At 53.5% G+C, this 20,104-nt stretch overlaps 1 protein-coding gene across 2 annotated transcripts in view; it reads right to left on the bottom strand.

The window, feature by feature from the left end:
• The window catches only part of SOGA1 (suppressor of glucose, autophagy associated 1), a 103,463-nt gene extending 83,365 nt beyond the window's left edge, over positions 1-20,098 (bottom strand). The window contains exon 1 of one of the 2 annotated variants that reach the window (XM_011975013.1): positions 19,976-20,098. In XM_011975013.1, coding sequence (XP_011830403.1) covers positions 19,976-20,047 — 72 coding nt within the window. In that variant the 5' untranslated portion in view covers positions 20,048-20,098. Of the gene's footprint in view, positions 1-16,358; positions 16,664-19,975 lie in introns of those variants that run through there. The other variant, XM_011975014.1, reaches the window with a different exon arrangement.
• Positions 20,099-20,104: the final 6 nt, after the last annotated feature.

Here is a 20,104-nt window from a genome sequence, read left to right as displayed (position 1 = left end):
TCCAAGGGGCAAAAAGGCCTCTGCGGGTCCTGGAGAGGGCAGATCTGGAGAGCCGGATTCCTCAGCCCTCCCTACCTGCCTTTCCCCAAAGGAAACGGAAAGGAAGGGACTGGGAAGTGGGGTCTCGTATTCCTCCCTCCTCATGCTGCCACTGGGAGGAGGGAGCGTCCACTTTGCTCCCATCGGAGGGACACCTCTGGCTTCTGTCCGAGCACCCCTCACTATACCCCCGCTGGGGCTGGGAGGAAGGGGGGATCTGACCTTGCGCCTGGGAAAGGAACAAACATGGAGGTCTCTCTCTTCACTCCTGCCTGCCCAGAGGGCAAAGACAGCTCTACTCTTCCAATGGTCAGCCTGGTAAGATGGCTCCCTGTGAGGAAGGGGGTATGGCTGGGGTTGCCTCCGCCCCCTGAGGCTGGATGGATTTAATTCAGGGTCGGGGTTAGGGAGCCCTACCCTCCAGGCTAGTTCTCAGAAGCTTGGGAGGTTTTCCTGCCCATCGGTTTGACTCCTGGGGCTGCAGAGGAACAGTCACTCGGCCAGGCCCCCCTCACCCCCATCCTCATAGACACACAGACTCACCACCCCACCAGCACACCATGTGGACAGAACAGAGTGGAAAGGAGGAAGTGGAACAGTAAATGATCACACCAGTTAAAAAATGAGGAAGTGAAGGATCCACGCGCTGTTTCAGGCAGCTGATGAAGGAAGCATGAAGGAAAGAGAACTCAGGAAGTGCAAGCCAGTCGGCTAAATCCAGACTAGGCCAGCCTCCAGATGGATCTGTGTTCAAATCCTAGCCATGCCGATCACCAGCACCTCACTTATTCTCTCTAGAAAGTTAAAATGACAGGATATGGTGATGGAAAGAATAGGAGGGTCTAAGTGGACCTCAAGCTCAGGCTGAACCAAGGGGAAATGCACACAACCTTATGATGCTGGGCTACATTAACAGATGCACGACATCAGATCATGGGAGGTGACGTCTCTCACATAAGATGACACCCACAGCGCTAGAGTCATTTTTGGAATCACTTTTTTTACCTTTTAAATAACTGATTTTCTTATTTATAAAACAGGGCAGGCTGGAGGCGATGGCTCACGCCTGTAATCTCAGCACTTTGGGATGCCAAGACCGGCAGATCACGAGGTCAGAAGTTTGAGACCAGCCTGGCCAACATGGTGAAACCCCATCTCTACTAAAAATACAGAAATTATCCGGTTGTGGTGATGCACGCCTGTAATCCTAGCTACTCAGGAGGCTGAGGCAGGAGAACTCCTTGAACCCGGGAGGCGGAGGTTGCAGTGAGCTGAGATCATGCAACTGCACTCCAGCCTGAGCAACAGAGCGAGACTCTGTCTTGGAAAAAAAGCAAAGTAAAATAAAATAAAATAAAGTATTGGCAGGGCACAATGGCTCACCCCTGTAACCCCAGCACTCTGAGAAGCTGAGGCAGGAGGATCACTTGAGCCCAGGAGTTCAAGATCAGCCTGGGTAACATAGTGAGACCTCATCTCTACAAAAAATAACAACAACAACAATAGTAATATATTACATCCAAACAGGCCGTGACTTTAAAAATGGCTATCACTGGCCAGGTGCAGTGGCTCACGCCTGTAATCCCAGCACTTTGGGAGGCTGAGGCGAATGGATTACCTGGCCTGGTAGCACACCTGTGGCCCCAGCTATTTGGGAGGCTGGGGTGGGAGGACTGTTTGAGCCCAGGAGGTTGGGGTTACGCTGAACTATGATTGTACCACTGCACTCCAGCCTGGGCAACAGAGCAAGAACCTGTCTCTAAAAAAACAAAAAAAGTAAAACATGATCATAGAGACAGTTGTGAAAATAGAGAAAACAGGCCAGGTGCAGTGGCTCACGCCTGTAATCCCAGCACTTTGGGGAGGCCAAGGCGGGCGGACCATTTGAGGTCAGGAGTTTGAGACTAACCTGGGCAACTTGGTGAAACCCTGTCTCTACTAAAAATACAAAATTAGCCAGGCGTGGTGGCAGGTGCCTGTAATCCCAGCTACTGAGGCAGGAGAATTGCTTGAACCCAGGAGACGGAGGTTGCAGTGAGCTGAGATCATACCACTGTACTCCACTCTAGGCGACAGAGCGAGATTCTGTCTCAGCAAAAAAAAAAAAAAAAAAAGAAAAGAGAAAGAAAATATAATCCGTGCATAATTCCAATACCTGAATCACAGTGGCTCTCAAAGTACAGTTCCTGGACCAGTAGCATCAGCATCACTGGTGAATTTGTGAGAAATTCTCATGTCCCAACCCAGACTTGCTGAATCAGAAACTCCTAGGGTGAGCCCCCCAAGGGATTCTAATGAAGGGCATTTCCTTCTAGCCTTTTTTCCCCCCCTGCTAAAAGGGCAAGAGTCAGATCTCTGAGGACAAGTCCCCAAGCCAGGGCCTGACACAGAGCAGGATCTCAAAGCATCCTTTGAATAAGTGAATGAATGAATGATAGTTCTCACATGAGCAGCTGTCTCCCCAGGGCCTGCCCTTCACCACAGTCAATTTGTGACAGCGCAAGATGTTGCATTCACGCCAGTTCCATCTCTCCAGGGGGGCCTAGGCCTCTCGGGGGGCTAGTCCCAGCTGCAGGCAGAATGCCCGTCAGCCCCTGCTGGCACGGCCCCACGTGAGAGGGTGAGCTGACAAAGGCAGGCTTGTGGCCCCAGGCTGGATCTGCAGGGACGTGGGCGGGAGAGGCTGGCGAATGCAGGACTTAGGCAGGGGCGCTGAGCTTTCGGGGCCCCAGGTGGGGCTAGGAGAGAGGCTGCTGGAGCTTGGGGAGGGGACCCAGAGGGCGGGCCCTTGTTCTGCTCCAGAGGTTCACAGTCCTCAGGGAGCCTAAGAATGCTCTGGGGCTCTGCGGTCACGCAGTCTGGGCCCCCATCCCAGGAGAGCTCTCCAGTGACAGATCAACTGAAGGAGCTGGGGGTGGGAGGCCCTGGGAGGTGGGGGTGAGGAGCACAGGCTTCCCAGCTCCTTCACAGACAGCTCAGTGGTTCTGAAGAGCCTCTCCCAGCTCCCAGACCCCCTAACTGTGTGGAAATGGGGAGGGAGAGGCCCAGCTCCACTGGACTCAGTAGGCCTTGTGGCTATAGAACAAGGTTGTAGACATGGTGAAACCTTGTCTCTACTAAAAATACAAAAATTAGCCAGGTGGGGTGGCTCACGCCTGTAATCCCAGCTGTCTGGGAGGCTGAGGCAAGAGAATTGCTTGAACCTGGGAGGCAGAGGTTGCAGTGAGCCGAGATCACGCCATTGCACTCCGGCCTGGGCAACAGAGCGAGACTCTGTCTCAAAAAAAAAAAAAATCCCCTCAACACCACCCGGGAAACCCCAAGCCTCATCCTCTGCCAGACAACAAAAGGACACAGTGCCTGGCAGTGCCCACCTCAGAGCCCTGGGACCCCTGACCCTCAGCCCCACCACGGCCTGGCCACCTCCTTCAAGTTGACCTCTTCACCTTAAAGGCTACTCTTGAAGCTAACCCAGACTTTTTAGCTGGACTGGAAACGAGGAATAGGAGCATGAGGGAGGATGGGAGACCAGGGCACCCACACTGCTGCCAGGATAGGCAGTGCTTCCCTTTCTAGAGAATGCTTTTTTGCTCTGATTACACAGTTAATAGCTGTTTTTGGAGAAATCTGAAGAAGGTAGACGGCTTTCTATCTCGTCTACCAGTTCTCTCACCAGCTTCTGCTTCAGGTCCAAGTCCCCTTACTGGGCCCTGAGCCAGCCCCTGGTCTCCTCCCTACTCCTGCCTTACCCCGGCCCTCCAGCATCCAAATAGGCTGTGACTTTAAAAATGGCTACCACTGGCCGGGCACGGCAGCTCATGCCTGTAATCCCAGCAATTTGGGAGGCCGAGGTGGATGGATTACCTAAGTTCAGGAGTTCGAGACTAGCCTGACCAACATGGTAAAACCCCATCTCTACAAAAAAACACAAAAAAATTAGCCAGGTGTGGTGGCGGGTGCCTGTAATCCCAGCTACTCGGGAGACTGAGGCAGGAGAATCGCTTGAACCCCAGAGGCAGAGGTTGCAGTGAGCTGAGATCGCACCACTACACTTGAGCCTGGGCGACAGAGACAGACTGTTTCAACAAACGAAACATGGCTACCACCTATTAGGAGGCTCAATAATTACCAGGCCCCAGCACAGGCAGTACGTGCATTATCGGTTGACAGTTTAATCCTCTTACCAACCCTGTGAGGTAGGTGCTGAAAATGTTCCTATTTTGCAGATGAGAAGACGAGGCTCAGAAGCTTCGCAGAGCTGCTTGAGCAAGGGACCTGCGGTGCTGGATTCCATACCAGCCACGTGGCCCTGGGTCAGTGCGTCATAACTGTGCTCTTCCAGACTGTTCAGCTATTCCCTCTGATAGAACAGCCTTTGCCAGGCTGACTCCCGACTATCTCATCCTTCCAGAACATTTCCTCCCCGCAATCTGATTCAAACCCTACACTCTGAAATCTGTGGTCCGTTGTGCTGGTAGTTTTAGGTTGTATTTGTCTGTTTTCATGTCAGTCTTCCCCAAGAGCTAGGGAGAAGGGCTGGGGCTGGTTTGTGTCTAGTCCCCAGCATCACCCAGGGCAGGCTGTGGTACAGAGCAGGTACCGTCACTGTCTATGGGTAGATGTAGGAATTAAAGAATGAGTATGGGGCCAGGCGTGGTGGCTCACGCGTGTAATTGCAACACTTTGGGGGGCCAAAGAGGGAGGATCCCTTGAGCTCAGGAGTTCAAGACCAGCCTGGACAACATAGCGAGACCCCATCTCTACAAAAAAATTTAAAAATTAGCCAGGCATGGTGGTGCGCACCTGTAGCCTCAGATACTCAGGAGCCTGCAACAGGAGGATCACTTGAGTTTGGGAGGTTGAGGCTGCAATAAGTAAGGATTGCGCCACTACACTCCAGCCTGAGTGACACAGAGAGAGTCTGACCCCCCCAAAAAAAAAAATTGAATATAGCTTCTGTCCTGCCCAGTCCACAACTCCAGGTCAGCTGCAAAGAGTTAGGAAGACAGAAGTTCAAGACCAGCCTTGGCAACGCTGTGAGTCTCCGTCTCTACAAAAAAATAAAAAATTTAAAAAATGTAGCTGGGCATGTGCCTGTAATCCCCAGGACTCAGGAGGCTGAGGCAGGAGGATCACTTGAGCCCAGGAGTTCCAGGCTGCTGTGAGCCATGACTGCACCACTGCACTCCAGGCTGGGTGACAGAGTGAGACCCCTGTCTCTAAAAATAAAAGAGGGAGAGCCTGGGCAGATCAGAACTAGTCTCAGATCTCTATGCCACCCAAGGAGGGTAGGCAGGGTCTGTCTGCACAGGGAACCTCCTGCTCACCCACCCACTCCCTGCCCACAAAGTGCATCTCTGTCCACCCCCTGCCAAACCATGAGCTCAGCCTGCAGGAAGCAGCCTCTCAGAGGCAAACCTGCTCCCCTCGATGGACTGATTCCCAAGAATCCTGGGAGAATTGTCCAGGAAGAGCCTCTTGGTCCCGGCTGGGCCAGACGGCCAAACATGAGCTCACACTACTGCTAATAATAGCAAGATCTTGCACAGCAGCAGAGGGCTTCACCGTTTACAAAGACATTCCAGCTGAATCATCCCACAGATCCTCACTGAAACCCCCCCAGTGAGGAGAGACAGGAACCATCATCCATGTTCTACAGATGAAGAACTTCAGAGAAGCACTGGGAAGGTGGGTCATGCCCAGGCACATGCAAACGGGCAGCGGGAGGGGGTGAGACCTCCAATCAGGACTCAAACTCCAACCACTGACTTCAAGATCTTTCTTTGGAACCAGAACTCAGGGAGTCCATGAACTTGGAATATCACATCTTTCTTTTGAGTGACCTCTAAGTAAAATGTAGCATTTCCTTCTATTCTGGGCCTATAAACAAACCATCATTATAGAGTAATACCTGTGACTTTGCCACCAAAAAAAAAATCGCAGATATTTTCATATCATGTAACAGTTGCTGCAAAAATGTCAAAATATTATTTACATTCATCAGTAGTTTGAAATTATGCTAGTTAGATCTGTCATCAGAATTTATGAGTTAATAAGCACATATATTACTATGTTGTAATTTAAAAATACTTTAATAACTGTATTTCAATAGAGTTGGTTTCCTTTTTTTTTTTTTTTTTTTGAGTTTCGCTCTCGTTGCCCAGGCTGGGGTCCAGTGGCGCGATCTCAGCTCACCACAATCTCTGCCTCTGGAGTTCAAGCGATTCTCCTACCTCAGCCTCCTAAGTAGCTGGGATTATAGACATGCGCCACCAAGCTCAGCTAATTTTTGTATTTTTAGTAGAGACGGGGTTTTGCCATGTTATCCAGTCTGGTCTTGAACTCCTGACCTCAGGTGATCCACCCGCCTCGGCCTCCCAAAGTGCTGGGATTACAGGCGTGAGCCATCGCACCCAGCCAAAATAAGATATAACTTTAAATGTTTAAAATGAAATATAGGCAGGAGAAGCAGAGCTCCGCTTTCAAATCACACTTTTTACTTATTTATTTTATTTTTTGAGACGGGTTCTCACTGTGTCACCCAGGCTGGAGCACAGTGACTTGATCACAGCTCACTGCAGCCTTGACCTCTTGGGCTAAAGTCATCCTCTTACTTCAGCCTCCTGAGCAGTTGGGACTACAGGTACACACCACCATGCCTGGCTGAATTTTGTATTTTCTGTAAAGAGGGGGTCTTGCTTTATTGCCCAGGCTGGTAAATCACATATAAGTGTTCTAAGAAAGATTATTTTCTATGAGAAACCCACGCAGATATAAAATGATTTCACCTTTGTACACTGAGGACAGCAGGGGGAAGTTTAGATTTGGGGCCACTGGAACCTTTGCACATGGCTCCAGATGCACGGCTATGATAGAATTGGCCTGCAGCAGCTGGGGAGCTGCGGGGCTGGAGGTGAAAGTGACCAAACACCTGGACCCTCTGCAGAAACACAGCAAGTGGCAGCGTGTGGTCTGAACCCAGCAGCAGCTCCCAGCTGGGAGGACAGGGAGAACCAAGGGGACATGAGGTTCCTGAAGGCAGGAGCAGGTTGCCTCTTGCCAGCCACCAAGGAAGAGACTTCCAGAGCAGAAGTCCCTCAGCTACCTCCCACCCAAGAGTCAGCCCCTGGTGTCCCTGGGGAACTCTGATATGACCCCTACAGACCACATTCTAGAAACCCTAGATATGCCAAGGCTGGCTCAGGGGCGGGAAGCTGCAATCTGAGCCCACCTAGCTGCCATGGGACTCTGTACTGCCTGGGCCTCCTACTCCACACCTGTTTCCCACCTCAAAAGCCACCTCCAGCAGAGCGCGGTGGCTCACACCTGTAATCCCAGCACTTTGGGAGGCCAAGACGGGCAGATTACTTGAGGTCAGGACTTCGAGACCAGCCTGACTAACATGGTGAAACCCTGTCTCTACAAAAATACAAAAAATTAGCCAGGGGTGGTGGAGCACACCTGTAATCCCAGCTGCTCAGGAGGCTGAGGCAGGAGAATCGCTTGAACCCAGGAGGTGGAGGTTGCAGTGAGCCGAGATGGCACCACTATACTCCAGCCAGGACAACAGAATGAGACTGTATCTGACAAAAAAAAAAAAAAAAGAAAAGAAAAAAGCCACCTCCACCAAGAAGCCTCCCTGACTGCCCCAGGGCAGAGCCCTTTTGTTTGAACAATTATTGAGTACCTATGGTGGGCCAGACCCATCACCTAATTTTTGGATTTAATCCTTATGATGGGCACTCTGCTCCCAACTAATTTGTACAGTGAGTGATTTTTTCTAAATCCATGTTTAAAATGTGGTTAAAACTGTTTAAAATTCTCCAGTGATCACCAAAACCTGGGAACCACCCAAATGTCCCTCAGCTGGTGAATGATAAACTGTGGTACGTCCACGCAATAGAATACTACTCAGCGATGAAAAGGAAAGAACTGCTGACACCTGCAACATGGAGGAAGCTCACATGCAGGAAGCTTAGGGAAGGAAGCCAGACTGAGTATGCTACACACTGTATGAGTCTATTTTGACACTCTGGAAAAGGCAAGGCTATAGAGACAGAAAACAGTCCCAGGGGTAGTCAGGGTCTGAAACCGAAAGAGGAACTGACCTCACAGGGTGAAATTTGGGGTGTGAAGGAACTGTTCTATATCTTGGTTGTGGTGGTGGCTACAGAACTGGATGCATTTGCCAAAATTCATTTTATTGTATATATTTGTACAACTGTATATATTGTATATATATGCCCAGTACACCTGACCTAAAAAAGCAAAAAGCAAAGCAAAACAAAACCTCCAGTGACTTTTTATCACACACAAAAGAAAACCCAAATCCCATCATAGGGCATACAGGCGCTGTCTGGCCTGAGTCCTGTTCACTTCTCCATCTTCATCTCCCTCGACTCCTCCTCTCACTGGCAACACAGCAGCCACTTGGGTCTTAGGCAACCAGCAACTGCCTCACCTGTCCCACCCCAAAGCCTTTGGCCTTGCAGTTTCCTCTGCCTGGATTTCCCTGCCCCCATCTCTGCACTGCTGGCTTGCCTTCTGCCTCAAGTCTCCACTGAACTGCCACCTCCTCTGAGAAGCCTTCCATGCTCCTCTAGTCCCATTACGTCCATCTTAACCCCTTGTTTCTTTCTTGGCATGTATCACAGCTTTATTTGTGATATTCATCGTTTTGTCTGTTTGCCTGCAGAATGTCAGTCTCTACCACTAGGATGTGATGTCAGGAGGACAGAGCCCAGCACAGTGCCTGGGACACACAGAACAGCTCAATAAAGAGGTGCTGAATGAATACACAGGCCCTCAGAGGGGAGGAGAATCCCCCTGTTCTACTCCCCTACAGAAAACCACTTCTAGTCCGCGCTCCTGTGTCTGAATCTAATTCCTTGATTCTGTGAAGCTAATGCCCACGGGTGCTTCGGACCCCAGTGGCAGGGCTCAAATCCCAGCCCAGCAACACCCAGGCCACAGCCCTGCCAGATTCCAAACCTTACCCAAAGGTACCACCTCCTCCCCAGGTTCCAGGGGCCCAACAAGCCCTCCGATGGGCAGACCAACCCAAAAGAATGACAGAGCTGAGCTGAGAGGCCCAGAACCCTCACTCTGCATGGCAGCAACCACACTATAGAGGAACAGAAGCCTCTGCCTGGCCCGCCTGCTCCCACATTGCCCTGGCCACCATGGTCCCTCCCTCAGGCCGAGGCCTGGGCTGCCTCCCATCTGCCACCCTGGCTCTGGGCCACTCGTCTCCTGCCCGGGCCCAGGCCACTCACCCCAGCCCCGGAAGGGCTGCTTTGCGGAGTGGGCCGGCAGTGGCCACAGGGGCGGCATGCCAGCCCCACCCAAGAGGCCGGGGCAGCCATCTGCCATCCCTTCTGCCAGTCCCCCAGGAGTCTGTCAAGGCTCCAGATGAGATCATCGCACTTGGACCCCAAAAAAGGGTATGCAAAAAACTCCACAGAGCTCCACTTCTCAGCTCAAATGCAAACACTCTGGGCACAGCAGCAGGGGAGGAAACCCAAAGACTCCATCCCTTCATACCCAGGGACACAGAGGCCTCGAGAAGGACAGGGGACAATCCCACAGTCCCTGGAGGGGATAGCACTGAGCGGGCGGGCGGGCTCTGGGCACCTGTCTCCCATCCCAGAGCTCAATCTAGCTTAGCATCCTTGGAAAGAAGCTGGAGTCCAGTTTTTGGGGAGTTGCATCAAAGGTCCTGATGAGGCTGGGCGCGGTGGCTCACACCTGTAATCCCAGCACTTTGGGAGACTGAGGCGGGTGGATCACCTGAGGTCAGAAGTTCAAGACCAGCCTGGCCAACATGGTGAAACCCCATCTCTACTAAAAATGCAAAAATTAGCCGGGCGTGGCAGCACATACCTGTAATCCCAGCTACTTGGGAGGCTGAGGCAGGAGAATCACTTGAACCCAGGAGACAGAGGTTGCAGTGAGCCGAGATCACACCACTGCACTCCAGCCTGGGCGACAGAGTGAGACTTCGTCTCTGGAAAAAAAAAAAAGGTCCCAGGGAAAGAAGGCCAGTACACCCAGCCCAGCATTGCTGTGCCACACAACTTCCCCACTCCAGCCGACACGGAGACTGCTTGGCCCTGGAGACCCACCGCATCCTGCTCCTCTGGTTAGCAATAATGAGGGAAGACTGGGGCCTGGACCCGTCTCTCCACTGCCAAGAAATAAGAGGAGATGCTCCCTGGGCACTCCCCCTCCCCGCCAGGCAGTGCACATTCTCTCACTGCAGTCCGAGCAATCCCCGATGGGAGAGGAACCTCAGAGAGGTCAAGTATGTTGCCCAAGGCCACACACAGTTAAGTGGCACAGCCAGGATTCAGGTCCAGTTGGAGCTCCTGTAAGCTGGACCAGACAGTCTTATAATGAACAATGGTGACGATAACAATAGCTAACATTGACAAGTGTTTAATGTGTTCCAGATACCGGACTGAGACAGAAAGGCCATTATCTCTTGCTCAGTGATGAACCTTAGAGGCAGGCGCTATGATTATCTTATCCCCATTTCACAGGTGAGCAAACAGAGGCCCAGGAAGATGAGGTCTATGCAGCCAATCAGGAGTGAGCCTCCCAGATCCATCTGGTACAGCTCTGCATAGGAGACTACAGATGCTCTATCAGGGAGGGGGGTGTGTGTGTGTGTGGTGGTTGTTGTTGGTAAGGAGATGCCCAGAGACCACGGCCCACCAAGGCCACATCTGGCTTGTCATTGTTGTCACTGTCCCATTCAAGGCCTTACCTGGCAGAGCAGAGACATATCCACAGGCCCTACGGCCTCTGGGGCATTCATGTCAGGAAGCGCCTGACAGTTTCCTCCCATCCTTTCCATGTGAACAGGAAGGAAGGCAGCATTTGGACCTGGATGTGTTTAAAACATCCCCCAAACACCCTCTGGGTTGCAGCGAAATCTCTAACTCAGAGCAGGGGTCTGAGGTCTTTAGGGATAGAAGGCAAAGCTCCAAAGATAGTGGCCTAAGGCCACACAGCCTGAAGCTCCAGGACACCCCAGCACTTTACACCCCTGCCATTCCCCCTGCCTGGCATCCTGGAGAGAAGCACAAGACCCCAGTCTTGCCTCTTGCCACTTACAGGCTGCATGACTAGCCCCCTAACCTCTCTGGGCCTCAGTTTCTCCCTTTGTAAAAGGAAGGAGCTAAACACCCTGGAAGGTCCCTGCCCTCATGCAGGGCAAGGTGGGGCGGTGGTGGCATGAAACCTGTCATTACCCCATTAATAATCTAATCACCATCACGGTAAATGCTCCAAAGGAAGCTCCAGGGAACTCCAAGGTGTCCGACACAGGAGCCTGGCCTGGGGAGTTGCTGCTGGGGCTGAGTGCTCTAAGGTGGAGGAAGAAACTAAGGGAAAGAGCCAGGAACTGCAAGCACAAAGGCCAGGTGGAAGAGCACGGGACAGAGGCTGGGGTGTGTCCCGCACCCGTAGAGCTTGGGCTGGGCAGGGGTGGGCGAGGCTGTGGGAGGCAGGACCACACAGGCTGCTCCACCGTGAGGCAGGGTCAAGGAGAGGCTGGAAGAGGAGAGGCTGGTGCAACCGACTCAAGCCCAGAAGATCCAAAGCAGGCCTGGGCCCCAACCAGAGTAAAGATGTTCAGCTGACCCAGCCTAGCTAGGGAACCCCAGACTTTTTTCCATAGAGGCTGAGCTTTTCCTTGTGGCTCAGGCGATGAGAGATGATTCACTTCCATTTGAGAATGAGGGGCCTCCAAAGGTGTCCTTCCATTAGCAAATGTGTATCACCAGTTACTAAGCTGGTGGCACTAGCCTGGGTCATTCAGGGAAGAGTGACATGACACAATGCCGTGGGGGAGGGGAGGGGAGACACAGACAGGGAGATATGTTTGGGGGTACCCAAAATGCAGTGCAGCTCTGTGCATACCACTCAGACTGATGCCCCAAGCCAACACCCACGGAGGGACACCCAGAGCCAAGCACAGCCCCTGCTGTCAAGGACCCAGCTTAACCTGGGGTCACCGGGGTCACACCAGGGCCAGATAGAACAGGCAAGCACTTGGCTGTTGGGTCCTTCCGAGGAGCCAGACCTCGCTAATGGGACCCGTACATGCACTCTTTCTCTTATGGAACCCTCACGGCAACATGCGCAGCAAGGACATCCACATCCCCATTCTACAGATGAGGAGACTGAGGCTCAGAAAGGGAAAGCTCAGAAAGGAAAAGGCAGAGCTGGGATTCGAGCCCAGTCAGCTTGGCTCCAGATCACAGTGCTCTCTCCCAACCACCCTGGACCTCAGAGAAGGAAGGGCTGGCCTGCTGCTCCCACCCGCTCCGACCCCCTGCTGCGCCCCACTGCCGCAAAGCAGGCAGATGCGGTGCTGACTGAGGCCTCCAGTGATGCCAGGGTCAGCCTGGCATGGAGCACCCCAGCTCCAAGTTCCTTCCGGCACCAAGGGGAGTGAACGTGACCACGGATGAGGTCATGCACGTGGGGACCAGGGGAATGACCTCAGTGAAAAACTTGGCTGCTGGGCAGGCCCTTGCCTTGAACTTAGCTGCGCCCCTCCCCTGGGGGACTCTCTCTGTCCGGAGGCTATGCAGGACATGGGGCCTCCTCTCCTCCTCTGTGCCAGGATGGTGCTAGGTGCATAGAACACCTGAGCTCTCAACCTCCCAAGCGCCCCACTAGAAACGATCACATCCCATTGTACAGGAGGAACACGGAGGCTTGAGGAGGGACCATGCAGGGACAGCATGCACAGGGAGAAGGTGACACAGTGAAGTTTGGCTCCAGACTTGACTCCAGAGGTGGAGTTTGCCCCTGAGACCACACAGTCTTGCTCTCCTCCCTCCCCAGGCCTCTCCGGCAGGGCAGGCCTCAGGCCCAGGGCTGCAGACACATAAAAGGAGGTGGCTGCAGGTTTGCTGCCACAAGACCCCTCCCAGCAAGGTGCTCACACGGCTTCGGCCTGGCATTCAGTGCCCATCCCAAGCCGGCCCAACTCCCCTTCCCAGACTCTCCTCAACCCTGCCAGCTCCCACCACTCCCTCCAGCTTTTCTGTTTCAAGCCTGTGGTCCACCTCCAGGCCCTGCCTACTGCCTTTCACTTAATTGCACACATATTTATTGAGCTCCTACAACGTGGCAGGCACTGTTCTAAGAGCTGGGCACAGAGACAGCCACTTGAGGCTAACTCCCCAGTTCCAAGGACACCTCCTTCTCCAGGAAGCCTGCCAAGCCCCTTCTCTGAGCTCCCATACCTCCTCTAGCCACCTCTACCCTGGCCTCCATCATTCCCCAGCCAGAACTGGGCACCCTTTACAGATGGGAGTGGCATGGCCCTCCGCAGCCCCCAGCAAGGGAACAGGGGGAGATAGGGCCAGCAGGAAATTCCAAGGAGATTAGAAGGGAGTTGCCCCCGGGCAGTGTTTCTTCTGTGGGCAGCCTGACAATCAGTTCACTTCACTCGGCCCCACTGGCCCTGGGCATCAGGGACCTGGGGGACTTCAGTGCAGCTTCTTCTGACTTCAAGACCTACTAGCCCCCAACCACCCACCACCCAGGATCCCAGGACCCCCAGCTCCAGAAGGTTACAAAGTCAAGCCCCTGGCCACACTCCTCAGTGTTCCCAGCAGCCTTGTGGAAGGAAGCCTAGTGAGCCACTAAAAACAGTTTAGTTTGTACACATTAGCTCCAGGGAGACACAGACGAGGATTTCCTGTTTCTGTGTGTGGATGAAATGTCACAGCCCGTGTGTGTGTGTGTGTGTGTGTGTGTGTGTGTGTGTGTGTGTGGGTCTAGGTTCCCTGGTTTGAGAGCCTCTGGCTCCTGTTGGCAAATGCTACATGCCTAATGTTTGCATGCCAGACTGTGCCGTGTCCCTGCTGATGTGCATGTGACTGTGTGTGCTATCTGTGTGTAAATGTCTGCGTGGGAGTCCCCTTGGTGGGTGTCTGTAAGCCTCGGGTAAGTGTGCAAGTCTCTGCTGCTCTCTTTGTGGAAGAGGCAGGGGAGGTACCTGGGTGGTGAGCTTGTGCCTGGGCCAGCCTGGCAAGCGTAGATGTGTCGACTTCCGTGGATGCCAGTGTGTGTATATAATGTCTGCGTGGGTTTGTATCCCCGCCTTCATGTGTGCTTCTGATGAGTCTGAGTGTGTCTGCAGGATGTCAGTCTCTGGGGCATATCCGGGTGTGTCTGGGGGTGTAAGATGTATATATGAGGATGTGTTTCTGACCTGGGGGTTGCAACAGGGTCTCAGCCTCCATTGTGTCCGTGTGGTGATGCGTGGGTGTGATGGAACAGGAGTTGTGTAGCTGCTTGGGTGTGTGCACTTCTCTGAGTGAGCATCCTCTCTAATATGTCTGGAAGCGTGCTTCCGAAAGCATCCAACACCAGCGAGTCACTGGATGGGTCTGTGAGACATGTGCCAGTGGTTGTGTGTCTCTGAGCTTGAGCTGTGAATACATATATGTGCATTTGTATATACAAGAGAGAGTGTGCCCAGGGACACAGGCTCGGCCCCTGGGAGGCTGAGGCTGGGCCTCAGGATAGGGAGCAGCCAAGAGTTTTGCTGACTGTGGTAACCTCGTCTCCTCCACCCAGTGACAGACCAGAGTCCTCCCCTGTAGCTCCTGGGAGCCGAGAAGAGAAGAGCTACATGCAGAAGCCTACTACGTGGTCACTGAGTCCAGACACCCAGCACAGGGCCTGGTACCCCGGACCCACTGGGGAAATATGTGTTGAATGAATGAATGAATGCCTGGAGAAACAGACAAGGGAACGGCAATGACTGGGAAGGACACTAACATTCACTGTGCACTCTATCTGCATCCTCACACTGAAAAGGGTCCTCACGGCCCCGGGTGGGCATGCTTGTCCCCCGTGTTACAGAAGAAGGAACGATCTCACACGTGTGCACACACAAACGTCCTCCACTAACCCCCACCTCCCCCAGGCTCCGGGCCCCCAGCATGCCTTAGCCTAGAGCCTGGCCCATGACAGGATTCCTCTCACCAACCTGTGTCCCAGCCTAGACACAATAGTTAGCAACCAAAAGCTCACTGCTCTGGTCACACTGCAGAAAGAACAGGCCCAGAGTTAGACCAACCTGGTTGGAATCCTGGTTATGTAACTTAGAGCCTCCATTTACTGATCTGTAAAATGGCAAGCAGGGATGGATTAGGTGCTTCCTCCAGGCCCTTCTGAGCTGACACCTAGACTGGCTGCACTTCAAACACTCACATCTAGAATCACCCAGGAGGGAGCCCACACACACGGCAGGGAAGGTGATCACACCTTTCCATCCTCCCTGGGGCAGCTACTGATGTATCAACATTCTAAAACTAAGGAAATCCACCCTCCTGCATTCTCTCAGTTCCTCCAAGAATGCAGACACAGACCTTCTGTCTGCCCATTGGCTATGAATAACAACAATTCCTCAGGTGACTTGGGATTTCACTGCTAGCAAAATGTTTTCTTGTCTATTCATACTTCCCTGATTCCTGATGACAATCATATGAGATTGTCCAGGCAGGTTCCATCACCTTTACTTATTTTTTTTTTAAGACAGAGTTTCACTCTGTTTCCCAGGCTACAGTGCAGTGGCGCGATCTCAGTTCACTGCAACCTCCGCCTCCCAGGGTCAAGTGATTCTCCTGCCTCAGCCTCCTGAGTAGCTGGGATTACAGGCACGCCTGGGTAATTGTTGTATTTTTAGTAGAGATGGGGTTTCACCATGTTGGCCAGCCTGGTTTTGAGCTCCTGACCTCAGGTGATCTGCTCGCCTTGGCCTCCCAAAATGCTGGCATTACAGGCATGAGTCACCGCGCCAGGCCCCATCACCTTTATTATATAGATGAGAAAAAAAGCAGCTCAGAGAAGCCAGGTAACTTGCCCATGGCCACACAGTAAATGGGAGAGTCAGGTTTCAAAGTCAGGTCTTCAGGCTCCAACTCTCAGACTCCTCCATCCACACCCAGTGGGTTCCTACATGTCCTGGTCACATGGTACATGCTTAACGGTTAGTGGTGATGAAAGGGTGGAAGACCTCAGATCACCGGGTCTTTGAAGGTCACAGGTGACGTGTCTGCTCTGCAGCTAAAGCTGCATCTTAGCATCCTGGAACCTCAGTAGTTAATAACCTTCAGACTTCCTTGGCTAGAAGGGACCCAAGGTCAGGCAGCTCAGCTGCAGCCACCACATCAATCTCCCTCTGAACCCTCCTCAAGCAATCATTCCACAAACCCTCTGTCTTTATCCAAGCATGAAAGGTCATCTGGCCTCTTTCTGAATAATTAAAGTGACAGTAAGCTCACTACCTTCTCTGTAGAAGCTCCTTCTATCTTCTCACTGGGAGACAGCTGCCCAATTTATGCTTTCCTCACTTGGGCCCCAGAGCAGGCCACACCAGACTGGAGATCACCCAAGAGTCCTTCCCAGTAGACAGTTCCCAGTGACCCCTACAAGGGGGAGGTAAGCCTAAGCAGGGCCATCCACCAGACGTGGTGGGACCTCCTTCAACTCTGCTCCTGCAGGGGACATTCTGGGGATTTGGAGTCCTTTCCCTTGTACTCAGTTTCCGCATCTTAGAGGCAAAGTAGTCCAGAAAGGCAGAAAACACATCGAGTCTAACAAGCCTGTAATCCCAGCACTTTGGGAGGCCGAGACGGGTGGATCACGAGGTCAGGAGATCGAGACCATCCTGGCTAACACGGTGAAACCCTGTCTCTACTGAAAAATACAAAAAACTAGCCAGGCGAGGTGGCGGGCGCCTGTAGTCCCAGCTACTCTGGAGGCTGAGGCCGGAGAATGGTGTAAACCCGGGAGGCGGAGCTTGCGGTGAGCAGAGATCCGGCCACTGCACTCCAGCCTGGGGGACAGAGACTCCGTCTCAAAAAAAAAAAAAAACAAGTCTAACACATGCTGCCGGGTGCGGTGGCTCACGCCTGTAATCCCAGCACTTTGGGAGGCCGAGGCAGGTAGATCACCTGAGGTCCGGAGTTCAAGATCAGCCTGACCAACATGGAGAAACCCCATCTCTACTAAAAATACAAAATTAGCCAGGCGTGGTGGCACGTGCCTGTAATCCCAGCTACTCCGGAGGCTGAGGCAGGAGAAAGGCTTAAACCCAGGAGGCGGAGGTTGCTGTGAGCCGAGGGTGCGCCATTGCACTCTAGCCTGGGCAACAAGAGTGAAATTCCGTCTCAAAAAAAAAAAAGAGTCTAACACACGCTTACTCCAAGCCCTGGCAGCCTAGATTCCCGGCTCTGGGACCCGGAGCAAGTCTCTTCCCCACTCTGGCCACAGTTTTCCCATCTGTGGAATAAACAAAACAACACCTCCAGTAATAACCCCTCTGTGGTCCACGTTCAATCTCTGGATTTTGACCCTGCCTCTGTGAGGCTGGCGGCTGGGATAAACAGATATCCAGACAAGTTAAGGGGCTAACCCAAATGTATACACAGTGAGAAGTGGCATGGGCTGGCCTTGCTCTCCTCTCTCACCCACACTCCTTCCCCTCTCTGGCCTCAGGGCTGTTCTTGAACTCAACAAGCTCTTTCCAATTTCCCTCAGCCTGAAATCTTCTTACCTCATCCCCCACCTTTGTGTGCTCCTGGCAAACTGTCCCCCTCACCCTCATTATGATCTGTGTTGTGATTTCTTGTATGACTATTGTTTAATTCCGGTCTCCCCCAAAGCTCTACGAAAACAGACACCTCACCCTCTCTCGTCAACGGCTGTATCCCAGATCTGTGCTGGCACAAATAAACAGCGGGCGAATGAACCAAGGAGGGGCCGGGAGAAAGAGCCCAGCCTGCCTTAGGCGATGAAGAGGATCTATTCTGCCCTCACAGAACCCACAAGAGAACAGGCTGGGTGCACATGGAAACGTGTCCCATGCCACTGACAAGAGCAGTGATCGGAGGCTTACTACCTACCAGGTGCTCTAATGGCGTTTGCAGGCATCAGCTCATTTAACCCTTGAGGTTGGAAAGCGTGTTACTGTCCCATTTTTACAAATGAGAAATCTAAGGTCCAGGGCCGTTAAGTAACTTGCCAAAGATCAGGCAGTCAGGAAGCGACAGACCCCAGACCCAACAGCAGCACGAAGCCTGAGCCACTGAATGAACAGTTACGGCTCCATGCTGGCCCAGATGTGGGATGTCCCCAGCTGGGCCCTGGCCCCTGTGAGATCCCGGGCTCAACCCCCAGCCTCCTGGGATTGTTTTCCCCTTTAAACAGTCATGGGTGTCTCAAATGGACTTTGGGTCGGAGCCTGATGACTTCCTGGGACGGAGAGGAGCCCATGGGGATGGGTGCCTAGGAGCCCTGAAGCAAAGCTCTGCAACCCATCCCCCCCTCACCAGAGTGAGTAGCAGGAACTGGGAGGCAGGGGTGAGGACCTCAGAGTTTCGGTTAAGGCCAATTCAGGCAGCACTCACTGGAAGCAGCTCAGAGCACCAAGAGGGCAGGAGCAAAAGACCCTTGTCCTGGCTGGTCGCCTCCCTCTTCCTCCTCACCTTCCACTTGCCCTCTCCTTACCACCAGCTTCTGAAGACTCTAAGAGCCGACTGAACTCCCAGTTGCCAACACCGAACCGGGCCCTTGGGAAGACATCCTCCCATTTAACAGATGAGGAGACTGAGGCCTGGCTTGGGGAAAGGTGTCTCTTGATTCAGATAGACCTTGTCCTTCCACACTACAAGCATTTACAGAACTCAAGCTGGAGAGCAGATCCCGGGGAAAATGGGGAGACAGAGACACAGCTGAGCAAGACACCAACACTCTAATGAGGGAGAAGCCCATTTGGCCAGAATAGCCACAAGGAAAAGTTAAAAGCTAAGTGCTGCAGGGCAGACATAAATCAGCAGCATGCTGTGAGCTCCACGGCCAGGGGCACACTGGGTGTTGTGCCAGGGCATTCACCGTCAAGAGTCGGCAACATTTCAGCCTCCTCCAAAACCGTGCCCAGCCAGCGGCAGGAGAGCTCAGGAAGCTTCTAGCCTCCCAGGGAGAGGTCAACACGTGCAAGCTGGGCTGTCCCTAAAGTTGCCACAGCACCAGGAAGCGCGCAGATGGAGCCTGGCCGGCACCCAGTAGGTGCTCACATCCACTGAAAAAGCAAAGGCAATGTCTGCTGTCCGGGGGAAGCCCTGGGGTCCCCACATGGCCACTGGGAAGGCCCCTTCCAGGTGGGCAGCTGCCCTCCTCTCACTGGGAACATGGAAAGGCGCTGGCCACGAGGGGCCAGTGGAGCTGCTGTGTGCACAAGGTCTGCCCCAGGGAGGGCAAAACACAGCCCTGGGATTTAGGAAGCTGCCTCTGAACCGGTTCTCCCACGACATCATCCTCCAGGCTGTGGGACCGTTAGGCTGGGCGGAAGTGGACTCCAGCCAAGGGGATGTTCCCAGATGTCATGCTTTCAAACTGGACCCGCCCAGAAAGGCAGGCAGAGACAGGCCTGCGCCCGGGAAAGCCCTGGGTAACGACTCAGGGTGGCATTCAGGCCTTTCCTGGGCAGGGGATGGCCACAGGTTTCCCTGGCGGCGGTGCCCACCAATCTTGTCCCAGGAAGGAGAGCCTGGGCGTGGAGGTTCTGGGCAGCTGAAGGCAGAGATCCATCCCTTCCCTGCCTACCCACCCCCAGCCCAGCAACGCCCCCCAGAACGCTCCAAAGCTGTTTTCTCAAGTCCCCGCTCCCAGGTTAGGGCCCTGTGGCCAGTTCCAAGGTCTTTTTCAGGAGCATGCTTCCCAAATAAAGTTGAGGCGGTGGGGAATGAGGGAGCCCCAGATCCACCTCAGAGTGGTCCCCAGAGGGCTTGGGCCTCTTTCTCCGGATTCTTCAGTGGGAAGGAGGGCCAGCTGGTGCCTCAGGCCCGCGGGACTGTGACAGCCGGTGCCCCCCGCGGTCCCCCTTTCCCCCGGGCGCCCCCACCTTGAGATAGTCGTTCTCCGAGCGCAGCTCCTCCAGCTCCCGCACCAAACCGCCGGGCCCGCAGTCCAGCATCTCCTCGGTGAGGTCGGAGAAGGCGAGTGAGGCGCTGAGCGGCAGGCGGCTGCTGCC

The sequence above is a fragment of the Mandrillus leucophaeus genome, unplaced genomic scaffold (genome assembly GCF_000951045.1).
Source record: "Mandrillus leucophaeus isolate KB7577 unplaced genomic scaffold, Mleu.le_1.0 Scaffold150, whole genome shotgun sequence".
In the NCBI taxonomy this organism is placed as follows: domain Eukaryota; kingdom Metazoa; phylum Chordata; class Mammalia; order Primates; family Cercopithecidae; genus Mandrillus; species Mandrillus leucophaeus.
Note: the sequence above shows the minus strand (reverse complement) of the source record. Positions and strands in the feature narration are given on the sequence as shown.